At 24.0% G+C, this 17,715-nt stretch overlaps 2 protein-coding genes across 5 annotated transcripts in view; both read left to right on the top strand.

Moving 5' to 3' along the window:
• Positions 1 to 9,688, top strand: part of LOC127281624 (sestrin homolog) — a 322,721-nt gene extending 313,033 nt beyond the window's left edge. For all 4 annotated transcript variants that reach the window (XM_051305424.1, XM_051305423.1, XM_051305425.1 and 1 more), the window contains 6 exons: positions 1,288 to 1,458; positions 2,917 to 3,099; positions 3,672 to 3,912; positions 4,350 to 4,612; positions 5,639 to 6,013; positions 6,572 to 9,688. In XM_051305424.1, the coding sequence (XP_051161381.1) occupies positions 1,288 to 1,458; positions 2,917 to 3,099; positions 3,672 to 3,912; positions 4,350 to 4,612; positions 5,639 to 6,013; positions 6,572 to 6,658 (1,320 nt within the window). In that variant the 3' untranslated portion in view covers positions 6,659 to 9,688. The remainder of the gene's footprint in view (positions 1 to 1,287; positions 1,459 to 2,916; positions 3,100 to 3,671; positions 3,913 to 4,349; positions 4,613 to 5,638; positions 6,014 to 6,571) is intronic.
• Positions 9,689 to 11,997: 2,309 nt separating this feature from the next.
• LOC127281641 (endothelin-converting enzyme 1-like) overlaps positions 11,998 to 17,715 on the top strand; it is a 47,237-nt gene continuing 41,519 nt past the window's right edge. The window contains exons 1-6 of the mRNA XM_051305456.1: positions 11,998 to 12,004; positions 13,305 to 13,516; positions 13,732 to 13,965; positions 14,040 to 14,150; positions 14,461 to 14,602; positions 15,054 to 15,174. Of these exons, the coding sequence (XP_051161413.1) occupies positions 11,998 to 12,004; positions 13,305 to 13,516; positions 13,732 to 13,965; positions 14,040 to 14,150; positions 14,461 to 14,602; positions 15,054 to 15,174 (827 nt within the window). The remainder of the gene's footprint in view (positions 12,005 to 13,304; positions 13,517 to 13,731; positions 13,966 to 14,039; positions 14,151 to 14,460; positions 14,603 to 15,053; positions 15,175 to 17,715) is intronic.

Below are 17,715 nucleotides of genomic sequence, written 5' to 3'. Positions count from 1 at the left end.
TTGAATTTTAAATAGAGATTTGTCATCAACTATTTAAAAATTTTTTAAAACTGACATTGGATTTGTAATCAGCGACCAAAAAACCCCCTATGTAGACATTTTTACGAAATTAGCTCCATTTTTTCAATTTTTGTCCCCCATATTGGATCCGCCATTTTGAATTTTTGAAAACTAACACCGGATTCGTAATCAGCGACCTCGAAAACCCCCAAGTAGTAATTTTCACGGGTCTAGCTCAATTTTTAATTTTATCCGCCATATTTAATCCGCCATTTTGAATTTTTGAATTTTGAATGGAGATACGTTATCAGTTTGTAAGTAAACTATGTTGTGGTTATTTTTATCGTCATATGTGAAGCTTTAAACAATAATATAGATCATATTAGTGGATTTTTTGTGTTTTTTATGTCGTTTAGGCGCCATATTTAAGTCGCCATTTTGAATTTCAAAAAGCGCCCAACGGGATTAAAAAGTAGATATTCCAAGCTAATTTTTCCAATATGATAAAATTTTTTTAAATTAAACCAATTATGGAGAGATGGGGTGGTCCGGTTGACAAAGAACGTCCCATATATATATATATATATATATTTAAGTTAATTAGTTTCATTAATTATACAACAGTTTATAATTTATTAATTAATCAAATTACATTTTTAAATTAAATTTAAAAAAAAACAATTAAAATTAATGTACAATAAATAAAATCAAAAAAAAGTAATAATAAAATATATAATTAATTAAAATTTTCTATTATTTTACTATAGAAAAGCAAGTAGGGGAAATTTTTTTGTTTAAATTATAGAAATAAAAGTCAATAATCGAAGTAGGAAATAATATAAATGAATAAATAATTGATATTTCTTGTAATGATGTATATATGGAATACTCTCGGAGAGATAATTTATTTTTTAATAATTGCAGAAAAGAGAGGCTAATACCTTAGATTCTAATAATTGTTTTCTGTTGAATATAATTTTTTTTTTTACATTCAGGTATATATAAGTCATAAATAAAGCCGGTTGCTGATTCACATGATTATTACATTTGAAAGTTAAATTAACATATATTCGTTATATATACATATATATATGTGTGTGTATATGGTTGTTTACACGTTCCCTAATTAGCATGTTGCAAACGTATAAATGTACAATTACAGACGAGAGAAACTTTTTCATTAAAATTAAATTTATATGAATTTTTTTTTTTTTTTAATGTAATATGAAAAATATGTCGAGTGTGTGTTATAGTAATTAATTTGGCCTTTTTTTTATTATTTTACAGTCGTATATGCTGTTTATGGATGCTTTCCTACAAAACAACAGGCTAGATCATGTTTCGAGAGTTATGTCTTCACATCCTTCCTATTTGGAACACTTTTTGAAAACACAAAATTTCATTCTACGTGGAGACGGTCCTCTTCCCTACGATTATCGACATCTCATCGCAATCATGGTGAGTAATTTTTTCGTATTTTTTTTTATTAATTACAAAAATAAATAATTAGAAAATAAAATTATATTTTCTTTTTATTATAAATGTAAATATTTTTTTTTGTGTTAATAAAAATTTTTGTTTGTCCCAAGAAATAAAATTTGTCAATTTATGCAAAAAAAAAAATTTTTTTTCCAATTTAGTTTATTTATTTATAAAATTTATTTACCCGAAATAAAAATATTTAATTTTTATCTAATTTCCAAAATCGAAAAAATAGTTTAAGACAAATAAATTTTTATTTATAAATAAATTATAAATAAATTTAATAATATACATTTTATTTGGTTCGAATAATTAATAAAAAGTTAAAGAAGAATTTTAACTAAATTCTTTTTTTTTAAGTCGTGTAATTTTTATGATTAAAATGTTTTTTTTATTGGAATAATTTTTTATTTTATTAATAATTTTTATTTTTAATTGTAAAAAAAAATAAATAAAATAATTAGGTTATAAAAGTAATAATTTTTATTTTATTTAATCTGATTAAATAAAATTCAGTGAATTTTATTAAAATTAATAAAAATATTCATTAACGTATAATATATTTAATATAATTTTTTAAAATGCGAAATATTTATTAAATAATGGAAAATAAAATGTCGATCTAAGTTTTTAGGGGAAAACAATAATTTTTTTGTTTTCACTTCTTCAAGTAATGTAAGACTCATTGTCACATCGGCTTTAATCGAAGACATTTATCGTCTATTAAATTTGTGAGAGCAAACATCGAAACGGGATAAATGATAAGATAATCATTTGAAAGAAAAGTGTAAAAACAGGTCTTTTAGAGCAAATATTTTTTTTTTTTTTTTTTAAATTGATTCTATTTATACACTGATTTATTCAAATATAATTCACAAAATTCCTCAAAATTATTGTTTATCTATAGACATTTTTCTCAATTATTTTATTGATTCTTTTATTAATATTTTTTTATTCTTAATTATTAATTATTAACTATTAATTATTAATTATTAATTATTAATTATTAATTATTAATTATTAATTATTAATTATTAATTATTAATTATTAATTATTCTCTACCTATATAATTTTGAAAATAATTATTTTAATAATTATTAGAATATAAAATTAATTATTAACATATATTATTTGTAATTATTAAAATTAATAAATAATTATAAATAAATATTATTTTTCCAATTATAAATTAATTATCTACCTCAATTTATTTCAATTAATTATTGAAATTAAAATTAATGAAAATTTGTAAATTAAAAATTTATAGTTCAATTTTTTCTGGTTTAAAAAATGTATTCAATGAATATTTTTTTTCATTTTTAAATTTTTTGATTTATATTTAATTTCATTGCAAAAGTTTTTTTGAAGTGAGTTGTGGCGAAAAAAAAATCATATAAATATAAAGACTCTGAAATGAGAAAAATATTTTACAGGCTGCTGGAAGGCATCAATGCAGCTACCTCATTAATCTTCAAAAGTCAGAATTTCTACATCAAGGTGGCGATCCATCGTGGCTTCAGGGCTTAAGATCGATACCAGGGAAGCTACAGGATTTGTATGAGATCAACAAAATTCTTGCACACAGGCCTTGGCTCCTCAATAAAACACACATAGAAGTAAGTTCACTCGTAAAATATACATATATATACATGTATACTCTTTTTTTGATTTATATCCCTCGTCGTTATAATTTACTGTCTTGTTTTTGATATGTTTACTGTAAATTTATTTTAAACTTAACGACGTCGACGACGACGATGACGACGACGACTTTCATCATTCGATATACGGCGAACATTTTTTTTTGAAAAATTATTATTTCTTATCGCATTCACATAGAGATCCCTCTGTTAAAGAAAAAAAAAATTATCAAATTAATTATAAAATTGATAATTTTTAAAACAATTTTTTTCGACTTTCATTAATTGAATTTTTTCTAATAAGTATAATAACAATAATAATAATAGAATATATTTACAAAAATAATTTTTTTCCAATGATTTTGAAAAAGGAATTTCAATATTTAAATGTGAAAATAAAATTTTCGAATCAAATATTGAAATCTCAAAACGTTAAAAAAAAATAACTATTTTTGTGTGTTCCTAAAAATGATATATAAATTTTAATTTAATTATTAATCATTTTAAATTGAAAAATAAAATTAATAATCGATTGTCATTTTTTGCAGAAATTAACGAAAGGTGCCGATAATTGGTCGTTAGCCGAAGTTGTCCATGCGATAGTTCTTTTGGCTCACTTCCATTCGCTGTCGTCCTTCGTCTTCTCCTGCGGCATTAACGAGGAATTGGACAACGTTGCAGGTTATCATTACAAGGAGAATGTCCAAGACAATAGCATTAAAATACAACCTGCCAAAGACAAACTTTCTAGTAGTCCCAAGAAAATTCTCAATGGCAGTGGCAAGACTGGTACGAGAAATCTTTTCATTTTCAAAAAAAAAAAAAAAAATTAATTTACATTCCCATTCGAATATTCATGCATTCTAAAGAAAATTTATTTCTTCTTTTTTTTTCTAAAATATAAATTATTTTCAATTATAATAAATAATATTTATAATAATAATAAAAATAATTAAAATAATAATTATAATAATTAATAATAAAAAGTAATATAATAATGATAATTAATATAAATTATTAATAAAATTAATAAATAATAATGTAACAAAATTTCAATATTTGTACAAGTGGAGAATATTCATGTGTTCAAAAAATTGATAATTTCTTTCTAATTTTTTGAATTAAATAAGAAATAAATTTACTTATTAATTGAAATAATTTAAAAAAAAAAGAATATAGAAAAATATGTTTTTGATTATTTTTTCTTCTTCTTTAATTTGAAATAGAATCCATCCCGTCGCCGCCTTCTTCACCCAGTATAGTAGGAGAGCAAGAAGTCGGTGTTGAGACCCTTATGGAACGAATGAAGCGACTTTCGGAAAAGTCTGAATCTTACCAAATCACGCAAGAAGAATTGTCAAAACGATTTGAAACAGTTGAAACGCAATCAGCAGAATTGGCCGCTGCTCCCCAGAGAAGTTCAATTCTCGATTCGGACATTGGATTGTTCATTGAGGATCCAACCTTCATTTATCAGGATTTTGCCAAGGTAAAATAAAAATTAATTCATTTTATAAATAATTAATTTCATTAAATATTTTCTTTTAGAATTATATTCTAATTTTTAATATGAATTTTATTTCAATTTTTTGAGGAAAAAAAATTGATAAATGAAAATTAGGATTAATAAAAACTTAGGAATTTGTTAAAAGCTTTTTTATTATTATTAATAATTCTTATTTAATTTCAATTAATTGATAATTTAATAATTTTAACATAATTTAAACTAATTAATAATTTTAATAATTTTAATAATTTTAATAATTTTACTTGCATGCACAATGATTAATTTATTTCTGTTTTTTTTTTTATTCTTATTATTTTCAAATTTTATATTTTCAGAAATAATTGAAATTTCGGCGATTTTAAATTAAAATTTTTTGTTAATTCATACCCATGAATTTTTTTTTATCCAAATATTAGACAATAATTAAATTATAGAAATTTTTTTAACTAATTAAATTTTTGAAAAATTTAATATTTAATAGAAATATAATTCAATATTGAAAGAGTTGAAATTAAAAGTTTTGACTTTTACTATTTTTAAAAGATTTGAAACTAAAAATTTCAATAATAATTCAATTATCGACGAATTTATTAAAAATTATGAAATTATTCATTTTTTGAAAATAATAATAATTTAAATTATATTTTGGAAAATAATTAAATTTTCGAATATATTGAACTAAAAGAATTGTAATTGAAATTTCATGTTCAGTTTAAAGCTTTGAAAATAATTGAATTTTTCAAAATAATTTCATTAAAACCTTTGAAAATATTTAATTAAATTTTTTTTTTAAGAATTTGAATTGTTCTTTGTACAGTATTTGCTTAATTTAAATTTTATTAAATTTTCATTTATCACAATTTTTTTAAAAATAGAATTCACATTTGATAGAAAAGAACAAAATTCAAAAATGTCAGGGGAAAAACACAAAATATTGTCTAGAAGTAAGGGAAAATTCTGAATTTGTTTTTTAATTTTCTCTATTTCCTTTTTTTTTTTGTTTTGCAGCGAGGACAACTCAACGACATACCAACGTTTCGCGTACAAGATTATTCTTGGGACGATCATGGTTATTCGTTGGTCAATAGGCTTTACAATGACGTAGGCAATCTTCTCGATGATAAGTTTAAGACGGCCTACAATCTCACGTATTACACGATGGGCACGCACAATAAAGTTGATACATCGCGTTTTCGACGTGCTATTTGGAATTATATTCAATGCATGTTTGGAATTAGACATGATGACTATGATTATAATGAAGTAAATCAACTACTTGAAAGAAGTTTGAAAACCTTTATCAAGAGTGCCGTTTGCTATCCAGAACGTGTCACGAAAAGGGATTATGATCGCGTGATGAGGGAGTTTAAACACAGTGAAAAGGTGAGTTTTCATTTTTGTTTTCCAATCGTCTTTCTTTCATGTTAACAAAATTTACAAAAGGGGAAATGTATTTTTTTTTCTTTCTTTCTCGAATATTAACAAATATTTTACATTCTGCTTTTTAATGAAAAAAAGCATCAAATATTAAAAAAAAAAAAAAAAAAACAAAAAAAAATTAATTAACAAATTTTTATTTTATCTGTAAATTCTAGAATGTTTAATATTATTTTATGAAAAAATATTTTTAAAAAATAGAAATAAAAGAATTTAATAATTGTTTTCTCCTTTTTTTGTTCATTAATTTAACTTTTTTAATTGAAAGAAAAAAAATGGTTAAATTGCGATTCAAATAGAAATTATCGTTATTTCGGTAAAAAAAAAGGAAGGTTATTTATATTTTTGAAAAAAAAACTTATTTCTAAAATACCTTTGAGAATTTTTTCTAAATATTTTTTTTAATTTTCATTTCAGTAACTTCTTTTCATTAGTATTTTTAAAAATTTTACAATTTACAAATAATTAAATCTTTAAATGAAAATTGCTTTTTTTTTGTTTCAGGTTCATGTGAATTTAATGATTCTGGAAGCTCGAATGCAAGCAGAATTATTGTATGCCTTGCGAGCTGTGATGCGATATATGACCTAATTTTTTTTTTTTTTTTTTTCGTTTATTTGTATGGCGATTAATCAGTCAATCGATTTTGCCAATTCTTTTCTCGCATGCGATTTGGCGAGATTCAGAAAAAAAGAGAGAGATGACATTAAATAATTGTTGTGTATAAGGCTCGAAAGAAATAATGAGCCAATTAAAAAAAAAAAAAAATGGCAACAGCATGTTACGAGTCTTATGTATATTTTTCTTTTTCTGAAAAACTTAGATGTGATTCTGTTATAAGTTTTTATATATAAATAAGAATATATATATATATATATAATAACTTGTGCGAGAATCGAAAAAATATAGCTTTATCCATAATATAAAGATAAAAAAAAGAAGATATTTACAAAAAAAAAAAATATATATATATAAATGTGAATAAAAAAAAAAAAAAAAAAAAAAAAAAATGGAAATATTGAGACACTTTTTTGAAATGCAGCGCGAAATATTATTTACGAGAAAAAAAAGCTTTATCAATAATTTCTTTGTGAAAGATTTTTTTTTTTTTATTGCGCCTTTCGTTTGTATTCATATAATTTTTATGCAATTTTTCTTGAATTCCATTTTTCATAAATACTTTTTTAAAATTTTTTTTTTTTTTTTTTTTTTTTAAGTTAATATTGTGAAAATACTTAGCAAATTAGACAAATTTTCGAATATTATTTTTATTCATTTTTGTGACATTTTAGGAGAATTTTTCATTTTTTTTCAAAGAGAAAAAATGTTTTTTTTTGTGAAATGAATTATATGAAAAAAAAATTGCCCTAAAAAAGAGGAAATATTTATTTTTTAAAAATAATTTTCGAAATTTTTAAATGCTTGTGTTTTTTTTTAATATTATTATTGATTACAAATTCACTCGAATGAGAGAAATTTGCTTGTTTCGACACATATCTACATTTTTCAAAAGCTCACAATGAGCTCAATGTAAATAGTCTTTTTTTTTTCTCTATTTTTTTCCACAACAAAATTTTCTGTCTCAATTTCGTTTTTTTTTTTTTTTTTGACTTGTGATTTTTTCCTAGGGTCACTTTGTTTTTTGTAATTACATAATTGTTTTTGTATTAAATACTAATATATAGAAAAATTTTTTTTTTTTTAATATTTCGAATCAGAGTTTATTTTCTTTTTGGAAATTGTAATTTTGATTCAAAATTTTTTAGCTTTTTTTAAAAAAAATATTTATTTATTAAAAAATTTTACATTTTTTTAAAATGTTTTTTTTTAAATAATTAATTGTTCGTAAAAGAAAAATTAATATATAAATTAAAACTCTTTTTTTTTTTTTTTTTACAAAACTCTTGATTTTTCATGAATCACAATATTTGTAAGTGTCTTTGTAATAATTATTATCATAAATAGTTAGATAATTGAAAAAAAAGTAGAGAATTGCAAGCATTAAACATTAATGTTTCGGTGAAAAAAAAAATCGAAATCATTTGATGATTTTTAAATATGATAAAAAATATAATTGTTAAATTTTACAAATATCTGTTGTATATTTTTTTTAAATAGACATTTTTTAAATCTAATTTTCTCTATTTGTGTGACCATCTGTCGATAAGATTTTTAACAAATAGAATTTTTTTTTTTAAATAAATGTATTATCGAATTTGAACTGATATCAAAAATTGAGGTGTTTAACATTTTTTTTTATGTGGTACTTGTAAATGAATGTACAAAGAGAGATGATTAAAAAAAGCATGCTGTTTGTTTAATAGGATTTTCAATATTTTTGCGCTCTTTCATTAAAACAAAACAGAAAAAAAAACAAAAAAAAAAATTAGTTTTGTATTGCTGATAATTTTATAATCGTGCCATCGTCCCTCATTGTTACTCTGCTAAAACCTGCGGAGATTTCGCAGGCGATATTTTTTAAGTTACAAAGACGGAATTGTGTGTATACTCATTTTGAAAAAAAAAATTTCTCTTTCTATCTTTCTAGAGCAAATGAGTATTCGTCTTTTCCGCGCAGCGATCTCAGTTAGAGTGCGAATGTCGAGGGATGATGTAAAAAAAAGCACGTGAATGATTTTTTTATTTTTTTTTTTTTTTTTTTTTATTTTCATTAACTGACATGCGAAAGCAATCAGAGAAAAGGACGAAATATTTATTTAGTAACAATATGTAATACAATGTAGTTTTATGATTTTTACATTTTCTTCAAATTGCACACAAATGCTTGTTTCGCTTTCCAAAAAAAAAAGAAAAAAAAAAAAAAGAAAATGGGAGCGTAAAACTTGACAAAAAAAAATGGACAATTTGCGTTGGTGCATCGAACCAATGACGTTGTAGAGCGCAAAGAAAAGTTTCTGGAACTGCGAGTATTTTTTTAAGAATTACTGTTTAAGACTAAAAAAAAATATGGCTATATTATATTGTTATTTTTTTAATTGCTTTTGTCTGAAGAAACAAAAAAAAAACAATGAGATTTTTTTTTTTTTATATAAATAATCGTGACTCGGAGTGTGAGAGGGGAAATTTTTTCATTTTTCGCTCCTGTGATTTTAATTGTATTTGCGAAATGGAAATGTTGAAATATAATTTCAATTTATTGTAATTTATTGTAAAAAAAAATTTTATTTTCGAGAAGAAAAAAAAAATATGAGGTTTGGGAAAAAATTTGAAGAATCGATAAATTATTAAAAAAAAAAATCGATTATTATATTTAATTTCTTATATATAGAAGAAAAGAAAGAAGAAAAAGATATATATATTATATATATCAAGTATTCGTGTGGTCGTAAGTGGACGTTTTATAAAAATGAAGAGTTATCGATGTATTTTCTATATATATATATATATTATATATATTATTAAAAAATAATAATAATTAGCACTTGGTCACCCGAGTTTACGTGTTTTATGACTTTGTTTCTTCTTTTTAATTGAAAAAAATAATTAACTGACAATGCTGTGAGGCGAGAGGAGAAAAAAAATTTGTTTCTTTTGTTTAAATCGAGCTGGCGCCTCGACAAAAAAATAGTCAAAAAAAAAAATAAAATAAAATAAAATAAATAGAAGATGAACAACAAAAAGTATTTTACACAAGTGAATCAATCAATTTCGCTTTGTACTAGAATTTTTTTTTTCAAATATTATTTACGACTATCGATTGTGATTGTCATCATCATCATCTATCAAAGTTGTTCATCTTCAACAGTCACAAAAAACATATAAAATAATCTATCTAAATATATATATATATTATATGCCACCGCATCAAGAATGATCGTGTGATAATTCAAGTGATTTGACTTGGCCCTTCTTGAGATATATAAAAAAATATATACATATATGTAACGATCGACGTAACACGATACAAAGAAATATTGTTCAGGTCAACTGTACTCTGATTTTTTGCGAGCAAACTAATACCTAAGTGTATCTTACTTTTTTGTTAATAGATTTTTTTTTCATTAGATATAATAATTGTTATATTTCAATCACTTAGCATTCCAATTGGTTTCTCTACTTAATATCATGAATTTGACCATTATTATTATTATTATTATTATTGTAATTATAATTATTATGTTAGCATTAAAAAAATTAACTTTGCTTTTTATTGCCATATATAATTAACATAATTAGTCTTAGAATTTTGTGATTATATAATTGGAAATTAAAAAAAAAAAAAAAACGATTTGATCTCGAAACTTATGGATTGGGTTTGTTCCAATGATTGGAGTAGTGAGACTTTATTATATTGTAAAAAAAAAATGAAGAAGGGTCGTATGTGATGTGATTTCTTTTATATCGTAACGAATAATGAATACTAAGAAATGTTATAGTTTCATATAATAAGTGATATGTTATTTGTCATTTATTTTATCCCTTAATAAATGATGTTATACAAAAAAAAAAAAAAAAATACTCAATGAGTTTTGTGTCTAAAAACCTGTTTTGCAAATTTTTGAACACATTTTTTTTTTAATAAATGTAAAAAAGTTAGAAATTAATTTTTCTATTGTCTATTTGCTATTAAAGTTAAAAAATATTTTTTTATAATATGTAAAAAAACAAAATAAAATATTAGTTTTTACATTACGCAAAATTAAAGTATACAGAATTTAAGTTACCGCTTTGTCGATTGCCGATAAGGTAAATATCTACATTATCAGCAGTGTAGGGGAAGTTTGAAATCCAATTCCCTACTTTACCGACTGATGGTAAGGTAGATCCCAACATTATCAATAGTCGATAATTTTATACTGCAGATATACATACTATACACCTTTATCTAAGGTAAAGCTTATACACATACTCATCTATATGAATTTTTTTAAAGTAATACCCCACAGGTATTGGGAGCTCTTACTTGCAATTCCAATAAAATGATATTTCTGTTTTCTTTAAATATTTTTTCCTTCTTCGTGGAGAAAGCTTTGTAGTCATTTCGTTTATAAAAATTTTTAAAGTGTCGGAAACAAATTTTTCTCTATATAGAAACATGTTACATGAGATCCCGATCAATTGTCCGGATGTATGTATGAGAGTGTGTGTGTGGATCCCTTTTTTATTTAGAAGATAATTTTAAGTGGTTTTAATGGATTTAGATAAAATTTGGTAGGCTTATTTATCATATTAATATCTGAAAACTGACCAAAGAATTTTAAAAAATACCCCAAAAAAAAAATTTTATCGTCTTTTTTCAAAAAATTTTTTTTAATCGAAAAAATTTTTTAATACAAAAATTTAAAGTTATATTTAATAAAATCGTCTTCCTTACATCAAGACAAATCGATCAGTATATATAAAGTAAAGTTTTAATTTAAATTTAAAGAATTAATGAAAGTTAAAAAATCAAAAATTCACATTTTGTCTATAAAATTTTGTGATTATTTAAATTTAAGTTTATAGATGAAAAAATTGTATTCCTTGCATGAAAAAGAATTGATTGGTATATATAAAATTTACATTTGAGGTAAATTTAATAAATTAATGAAAGTTAAAAAATAGAAAATTCACATTTTAGCTGAAAAATTTTGTATTTATTTAAATTCAAGTTTAAATATAAAATAATTGAGTTCGTTGCATTGAAACGAATCGATATAATTTTAAATAATTATAAATTATATTTTATTTTTCATTAATATTTAGAAATTTCTCTTAAAATGTAAATTTTTGATTTTTTAACTTATTTCTTTAAATTTAACTCCAATCTATAGGTACTCAAATGTTAATATTATTTTTGTACGTTTATTTCAATGTTAATGTTATCTCCACGGGGAAGCTAATTTTTTTTCTTATCGTAAAAAGGAAGCAAAATGTTTATGTAATAAACATCTGAATTTACAACATGTTTTTATGATTGTGGTTGACATATGAGTGGTAATAGGAGTCTTGCTCTAATTATATTTAGCTGTAAATTTTTTTCTACACTTTTAGGTGTATTTTGTGCAAAAAATTGCAATAAAATAGTCTGCCTAAAAAAAAATTGAATTTTTTTGAAAATTTTTTTTTTACGAAAATCGCGTTAATGGTCATAAAATTGGTGTTCCTCTACTCGGATCGGGCTGTCAATTTTTTTCTACACTTTTAGGTGTATTTTGTGCAAGAAATTGCAATAAAATAGTCTGCCTAAGAAAAATTTAATTTTTTTGGGAACTTTTTTATGATTTTGGATGGCTTTTTATTGGTAATAGGGGTCTTCCTCTACTCGGATCAGGCTGTCAATTTTTAGGGTTTCGTGGCCCATGGCCGAAAGCCTAATAGTTTCACTTTGGCGTCCGTCTGTCCGTAGTATATTTTGGGGCACCACAGCTCTTAAAATCAAATTTTAGGGCACAGATCTCAAATTAAAATTTTGGGGCACCACAGATCCCAAATTCAAATTTTGGGGCCCCACAGATCCCAAATTAAACTTTTGGGGCACCACAGATCCCAAATTCGAATTTTGGGGCCCCACAGATCCCAAATTCAAATTTTGGGGCACCATAGCTCCCAAATTCAAATTTTGGGGCCCCACAGATCCCAAATCTCCATTTACTGAATGTACATTTTCCCGAATGGACATTACATGTCCCATTAGTTAATATGCCCCTATAATTGACATGTCCCAGAAGTTGACCTGTCTCAGTAATTCTTATCATTTATAAAATTATCTAATTTTTTTATGAGTCTAATTCATGTTCAACAATTTTCAGTGATAAGAATATTTTTCTTTGACAACAAAACATTTTGTTCATAAAACACAAAGGTTTTAAGATGATTGAACAAAATTTTTGTTTCTCAAATCAATGCAGCAAACTGTTTTGCTGTCAATGCCAAATATTTTTTTCCGTACACTGAAAACAAAATTTATATTTAATTTAAATAAGTTTATACCTGATTCGTTATGTATTTTCAAGAAAATTTTTTTTCTAAACACCATTTAATTGGAATCAAGTAATTTTTAATTAAAACAAATAAAATTAATTTTAATCAATAACTTTTTTTGTATTTCAATCAAATATTTATTATTTAACTCAGACACCTTCCGAACGATAATAATTATTCATTGCAGAAAATATCTGCTTTGATGATAAATATAGCCGATTGTTGTTAAATCAAATAATTTTTATTTTCAATGAAATAGCAATAATATTTAATGAAAACTTGAAATTAAAAAATATATTATGAATAATTTTAGATAGAATTAAGAAAAGAGGATTGGAACCATGGAAGAAAATTATAGACAAGATTGGTGGTTGGCCAATGGTTATGAATACAACTGAATGGGAAAAAAAAGAAATCACTTGGCAAGATGTTGTTTATTATTATGTCGATATTATAGGAGGATATGGTTTATTTAATATAGATACTTCATATAATCCAAAAAATTCCACACTTCAAATGATTTGGGTAAGAAGCAATTAATCTTTTACAATAATAAATGTAAATACATATTGAGCTGAATTGCTCAAATATAGTAAAAATCACTGATTGAAATCATGAAAAGTAAATCACTTAATTAAAATCAGTGAATTTTTCACTAATTCAGTTTTAGAGAGTATGAAACAGCAAAATGCCAATTTTACGATAACAAAATGTACATTACAAGTTTTATAATATTGCAGATTACTCAAGAAAATAAGTTTCTGCCTGACATCAGTTTTTTGAATGATATGGAAAGTAGTCATTATTATAATCAATATAGTTCATACAGTCATGGAAATAACGATAAAACAAAATATGAAAATTTTCTAAACAGAGCAATTTCTAAATATTCAGAATCCGAAGGAATGAGGGACGAAAAAAAAATCGAAATTGAAAGTAGAAATTTGTATGAGTTTATTAAATCCTTGGAGAAGGTAATAATCGCATTAATTTCAAATTATATTTGAAGAAATGAAAATTGTATTATTAATCAATTTATTCTTATTAGCTTAAATTAACTCAAAATGAAAGAAGAGAATTTGAATACGAAATAATGCGAATTAGCGATTTTCAGAATTTTTATAATCATAACAATACTAATGCAAGCACAATATCAAAGGTAAACAAATGTTATTTCTTGTTATTTATTACGAATATTTAGCTCAAACGAAAATTTATTTAACTCTTCAATTTATATTAATATTGGTATCATCCTACTACACTGAAAAAAGGGTTTGGTATTGACAACCAAACGTTTGGTTGGTATTTAAGCAACCAAAATTTTTTTGTTGAATCAATAAAATTTTAATTGTCTAAATCAAAATTTGTTTGACTAACCAAACGTTTGGTTGTCAATAGCAAACCCTTTTTTCAGTGTATGATTATTATTTTTGTTGTTAATAACTTTAGTTTATATTTATTGTTTTTAGATTAATTGGCTCGAAATGATTAAAGCCACTTACAATAATACTAATGTTGTTATTGATGAATCAGAAGAAATAATTGTATATGACAAACCTTACTTCAATAAATTAAGTCAACTACTAGAAAAAACACCTCAAAGAACAATTGGTACAATAAAAATAAAATATTTTAATAAATTTTATATATATATATATATATATATATATTAAATTAACTAATTAAGGAGGGCTAAAAATTAATCAGATCTGATCATTTTTTTGATTTTTGTAAAAATAGTAAAAAAATCGCACTTTTTTAAAAAAGTGTACGCCATTTTGTCATTTTTTAACTTTTTGACTATTTTATAGATATAACCTACTCTTTAGGATGTCTACTTTATAAACTTCGACAAGTTTATTATTCACGATTGCTATGATAACAAACTTTATTATTAAAAAATAATAATTACATTAGATAAAATTGATTCCGTAAAAATGCATTCGGTAAAAAAGTATTTAGGAAATTGTATTTGGGAAAAAAGTTTTCGGGAAAATGTACGAGAATCCGATAAGAGGAGCCTCCTGTAAAATTTTAATTAAAATATATAAATCTTTTTCAGTCAATTACATTCATTGGATGTTTATACGGGAGACCATTCCATATTTAGATAAAGAAACAGTACAATTCATTTATGACACGAAGAAAACTGCTGATGTAGGAATCATCAAACCATCAGAAAGGTCAAATAATTTCGAAATTTTCTATACTTTTTTTTAGTTTTAAAAGGATAGTTTTTATTTCAGCACAAGAATCCCCAAGTCATATATTAACGCAAAAGTGCAGTTTAGTCCCTTTTAACTATTCAAAACACATATATGTTGTTGTTCATCTATTTTTAAATTGAAATTTTCAAATTGTTAGGTGGGAATATTGTTTCAATAGTTTGAAATACAATTTCGGAACGTCTTTTGAATTCATAAAACGTCAATTTCCTAACACGACAAAAGTATCCGTAAGTTATGATTAAAATACAATAATATATAATACAAATAATTTACATTGACAACAGAGTCACAAGTAATGAAATATATTAATTTCTGGTTGGCATAGGCGACAACCATGGCTAAAGAAATCCAACATGAAATTGAAGTAGAAATGTCGAACTCCAATTGGTTAAATAATGAAACAAAGAACCTGGTTAAGGAAAAACTTAAGGCAATGAAGATTGTAATTGGTTATTCAGAATCGTATTTTTCGGAATTTAATTCAAGTGATGAAAATATAAATGATGAGGTATGCTAATATAATTAAACACTAATTTGCAGTAATTTTCACAACTAGTCAGTGAAATTCCATTGATAATATATGGAGCAGGCATTGCAGATTAATAACCCCTTAATGTACATTTTAAATGAGGGGTATCATGCCTAACCAAGATATTGTTTTATACCCTCCAAAAAATTATTTTGATCATAATTTTTTTCATCAAAAAATTATAAAATTAAAATTTACTATATTTTTTGTAATTTTTTTTTTTCGTTTATTGGGTAAAAACAATTTTAATATAGGTAAACGAAAGGACTACAAAGCTTCCTCCACGAGGAAGCAAACAAGATTTTAACCCCTTTAAATTACAAAAAATATAGTAAATTTTATAATTTTTTGCATAAAGTTTATAAAAAGTTCAATTGAAAAGTTATGAGCATTTAAAAATAAAAAAGTAGGGTGTTCTTTTATTTTCATTTATCGAACATTTTGCTTCCTCATTGTGTGAAGCAAAAAATTTCTTTCAATTATTTGATTGATTTAAAACATTTTGAGTTAAAAAATGTTTTAAATTAATTAAATTTTTTGAATAATTAAAAATTAAGAAAATTTTAATTAATATTTATTTTGCAGGTTCCGTTAGGTCCAGATTATTTCGAAAATAAAATCGCTTTTTTTAAACATATAAGATTTGAAGCAGCCAAATATATTCGTGAACTACAGAGCAATGATTCTGAGCCGTAAGTCATTACTATGTATTAATTTCATCCCAGATAGCACCGAACTTTACAGAAAGTTAATAGGAAGTTAACTAAGATAAGTTTAAAAGTTAACGTTTTTAACTTCCAGTTTACTTCCCAGAAGTTTTAAATATCCTCAGAGTTTAAGTTAACATTGTTAACACAGAAAAAACCTAAACTCAAAATAAGTCAGGTTGGTGGCGCCACTTTCTATGTCATTTAGCACTGACTCATTTTGAACTGCAACAAAAATGAGACTAGGTTTTTTCTGTGAACTTGTTGAAAGGTAGAAAAGTGAATTTGTTGAAAGTTTTGCTTTGTATAATTTTACACAAAATTTTTATGGTAAATTTAAAAATCTATTTTCATGCGCAGAAGTTTTCTATGGCAGCTAGGGCTGCGCAATACTTTTTAATCACATTTCCCTATGTATAGACAAACTATGGATGTACTAAAATACATACATCTTGAAAAAAAATATTTTTTTTAATTTTGAATTTATCAGAAAAAACTTCTTGTAAAATTTATGCAAACTTACTTAAAAAAAACTTTTTGCAAATTTAGCTTTATAAATTACAGCAAGTTAGCGAGAAGTTAACAGTGTTAACTTCCGAACTTATGGTCGTTAACTTACTGTTAACTTCCTGCAAAATTCGGTGCTATCTGGGATGTAATAGGAATAGGTTATTTAACTTTAAGGCACATAATTTTAATGTATTTTTACAGAGTTATTATCTCACCACTTACCTATAATTACTGCGCTTTCTTTAAAACCTGTTTTATGTATCAAGGGTTGCCTAAAATGAAATACACGGAGAGAAATAGATGGTACGGGGTACTATCTAGACAGTACCAGGTACCATATTTGATCTTACATATACGGACAGCAATCTAGATTCTATTAGTTACAATCCAGATTGTATGGAGTAACATCTAGATTGTAGTGGGTAACATAACCATACTTTTTGTAACATCTTTGATAGTACCGAGTAGCATAATGATGGTACCGGATAACATCTACTTTTTACCATCTTAAGATCATAAGTTCTTACCATCTATTTCTCTCCGTGTAATATTTTTTTTGGAACTTTTATTTTTATTGTTTTGGGTCCAAAAACGATGATTTTTACACTAGACTGCGAAGGGCTTAAACTATATTATTATTAATTTTATTCTTTAAAATTAAACCTTGATTAATTTGTTCAAATATATTATATTTTTGGGATTTTAATTTTTGTATAAATATATCTATAAATAACACTTCAACATTTAAAT

Source organism: Leptopilina boulardi, unplaced genomic scaffold, assembly GCF_019393585.1.
Source record: "Leptopilina boulardi isolate dan_hultmark-lab unplaced genomic scaffold, ZJU_Lbou_2.1 LbouV2_273, whole genome shotgun sequence".
In the NCBI taxonomy this organism is placed as follows: Eukaryota; Metazoa; Arthropoda; class Insecta; order Hymenoptera; family Figitidae; genus Leptopilina; species Leptopilina boulardi.
The sequence above is the reverse complement of the archived record's forward strand: the minus strand, read 5'-3'. Positions and strand labels throughout refer to the sequence as shown.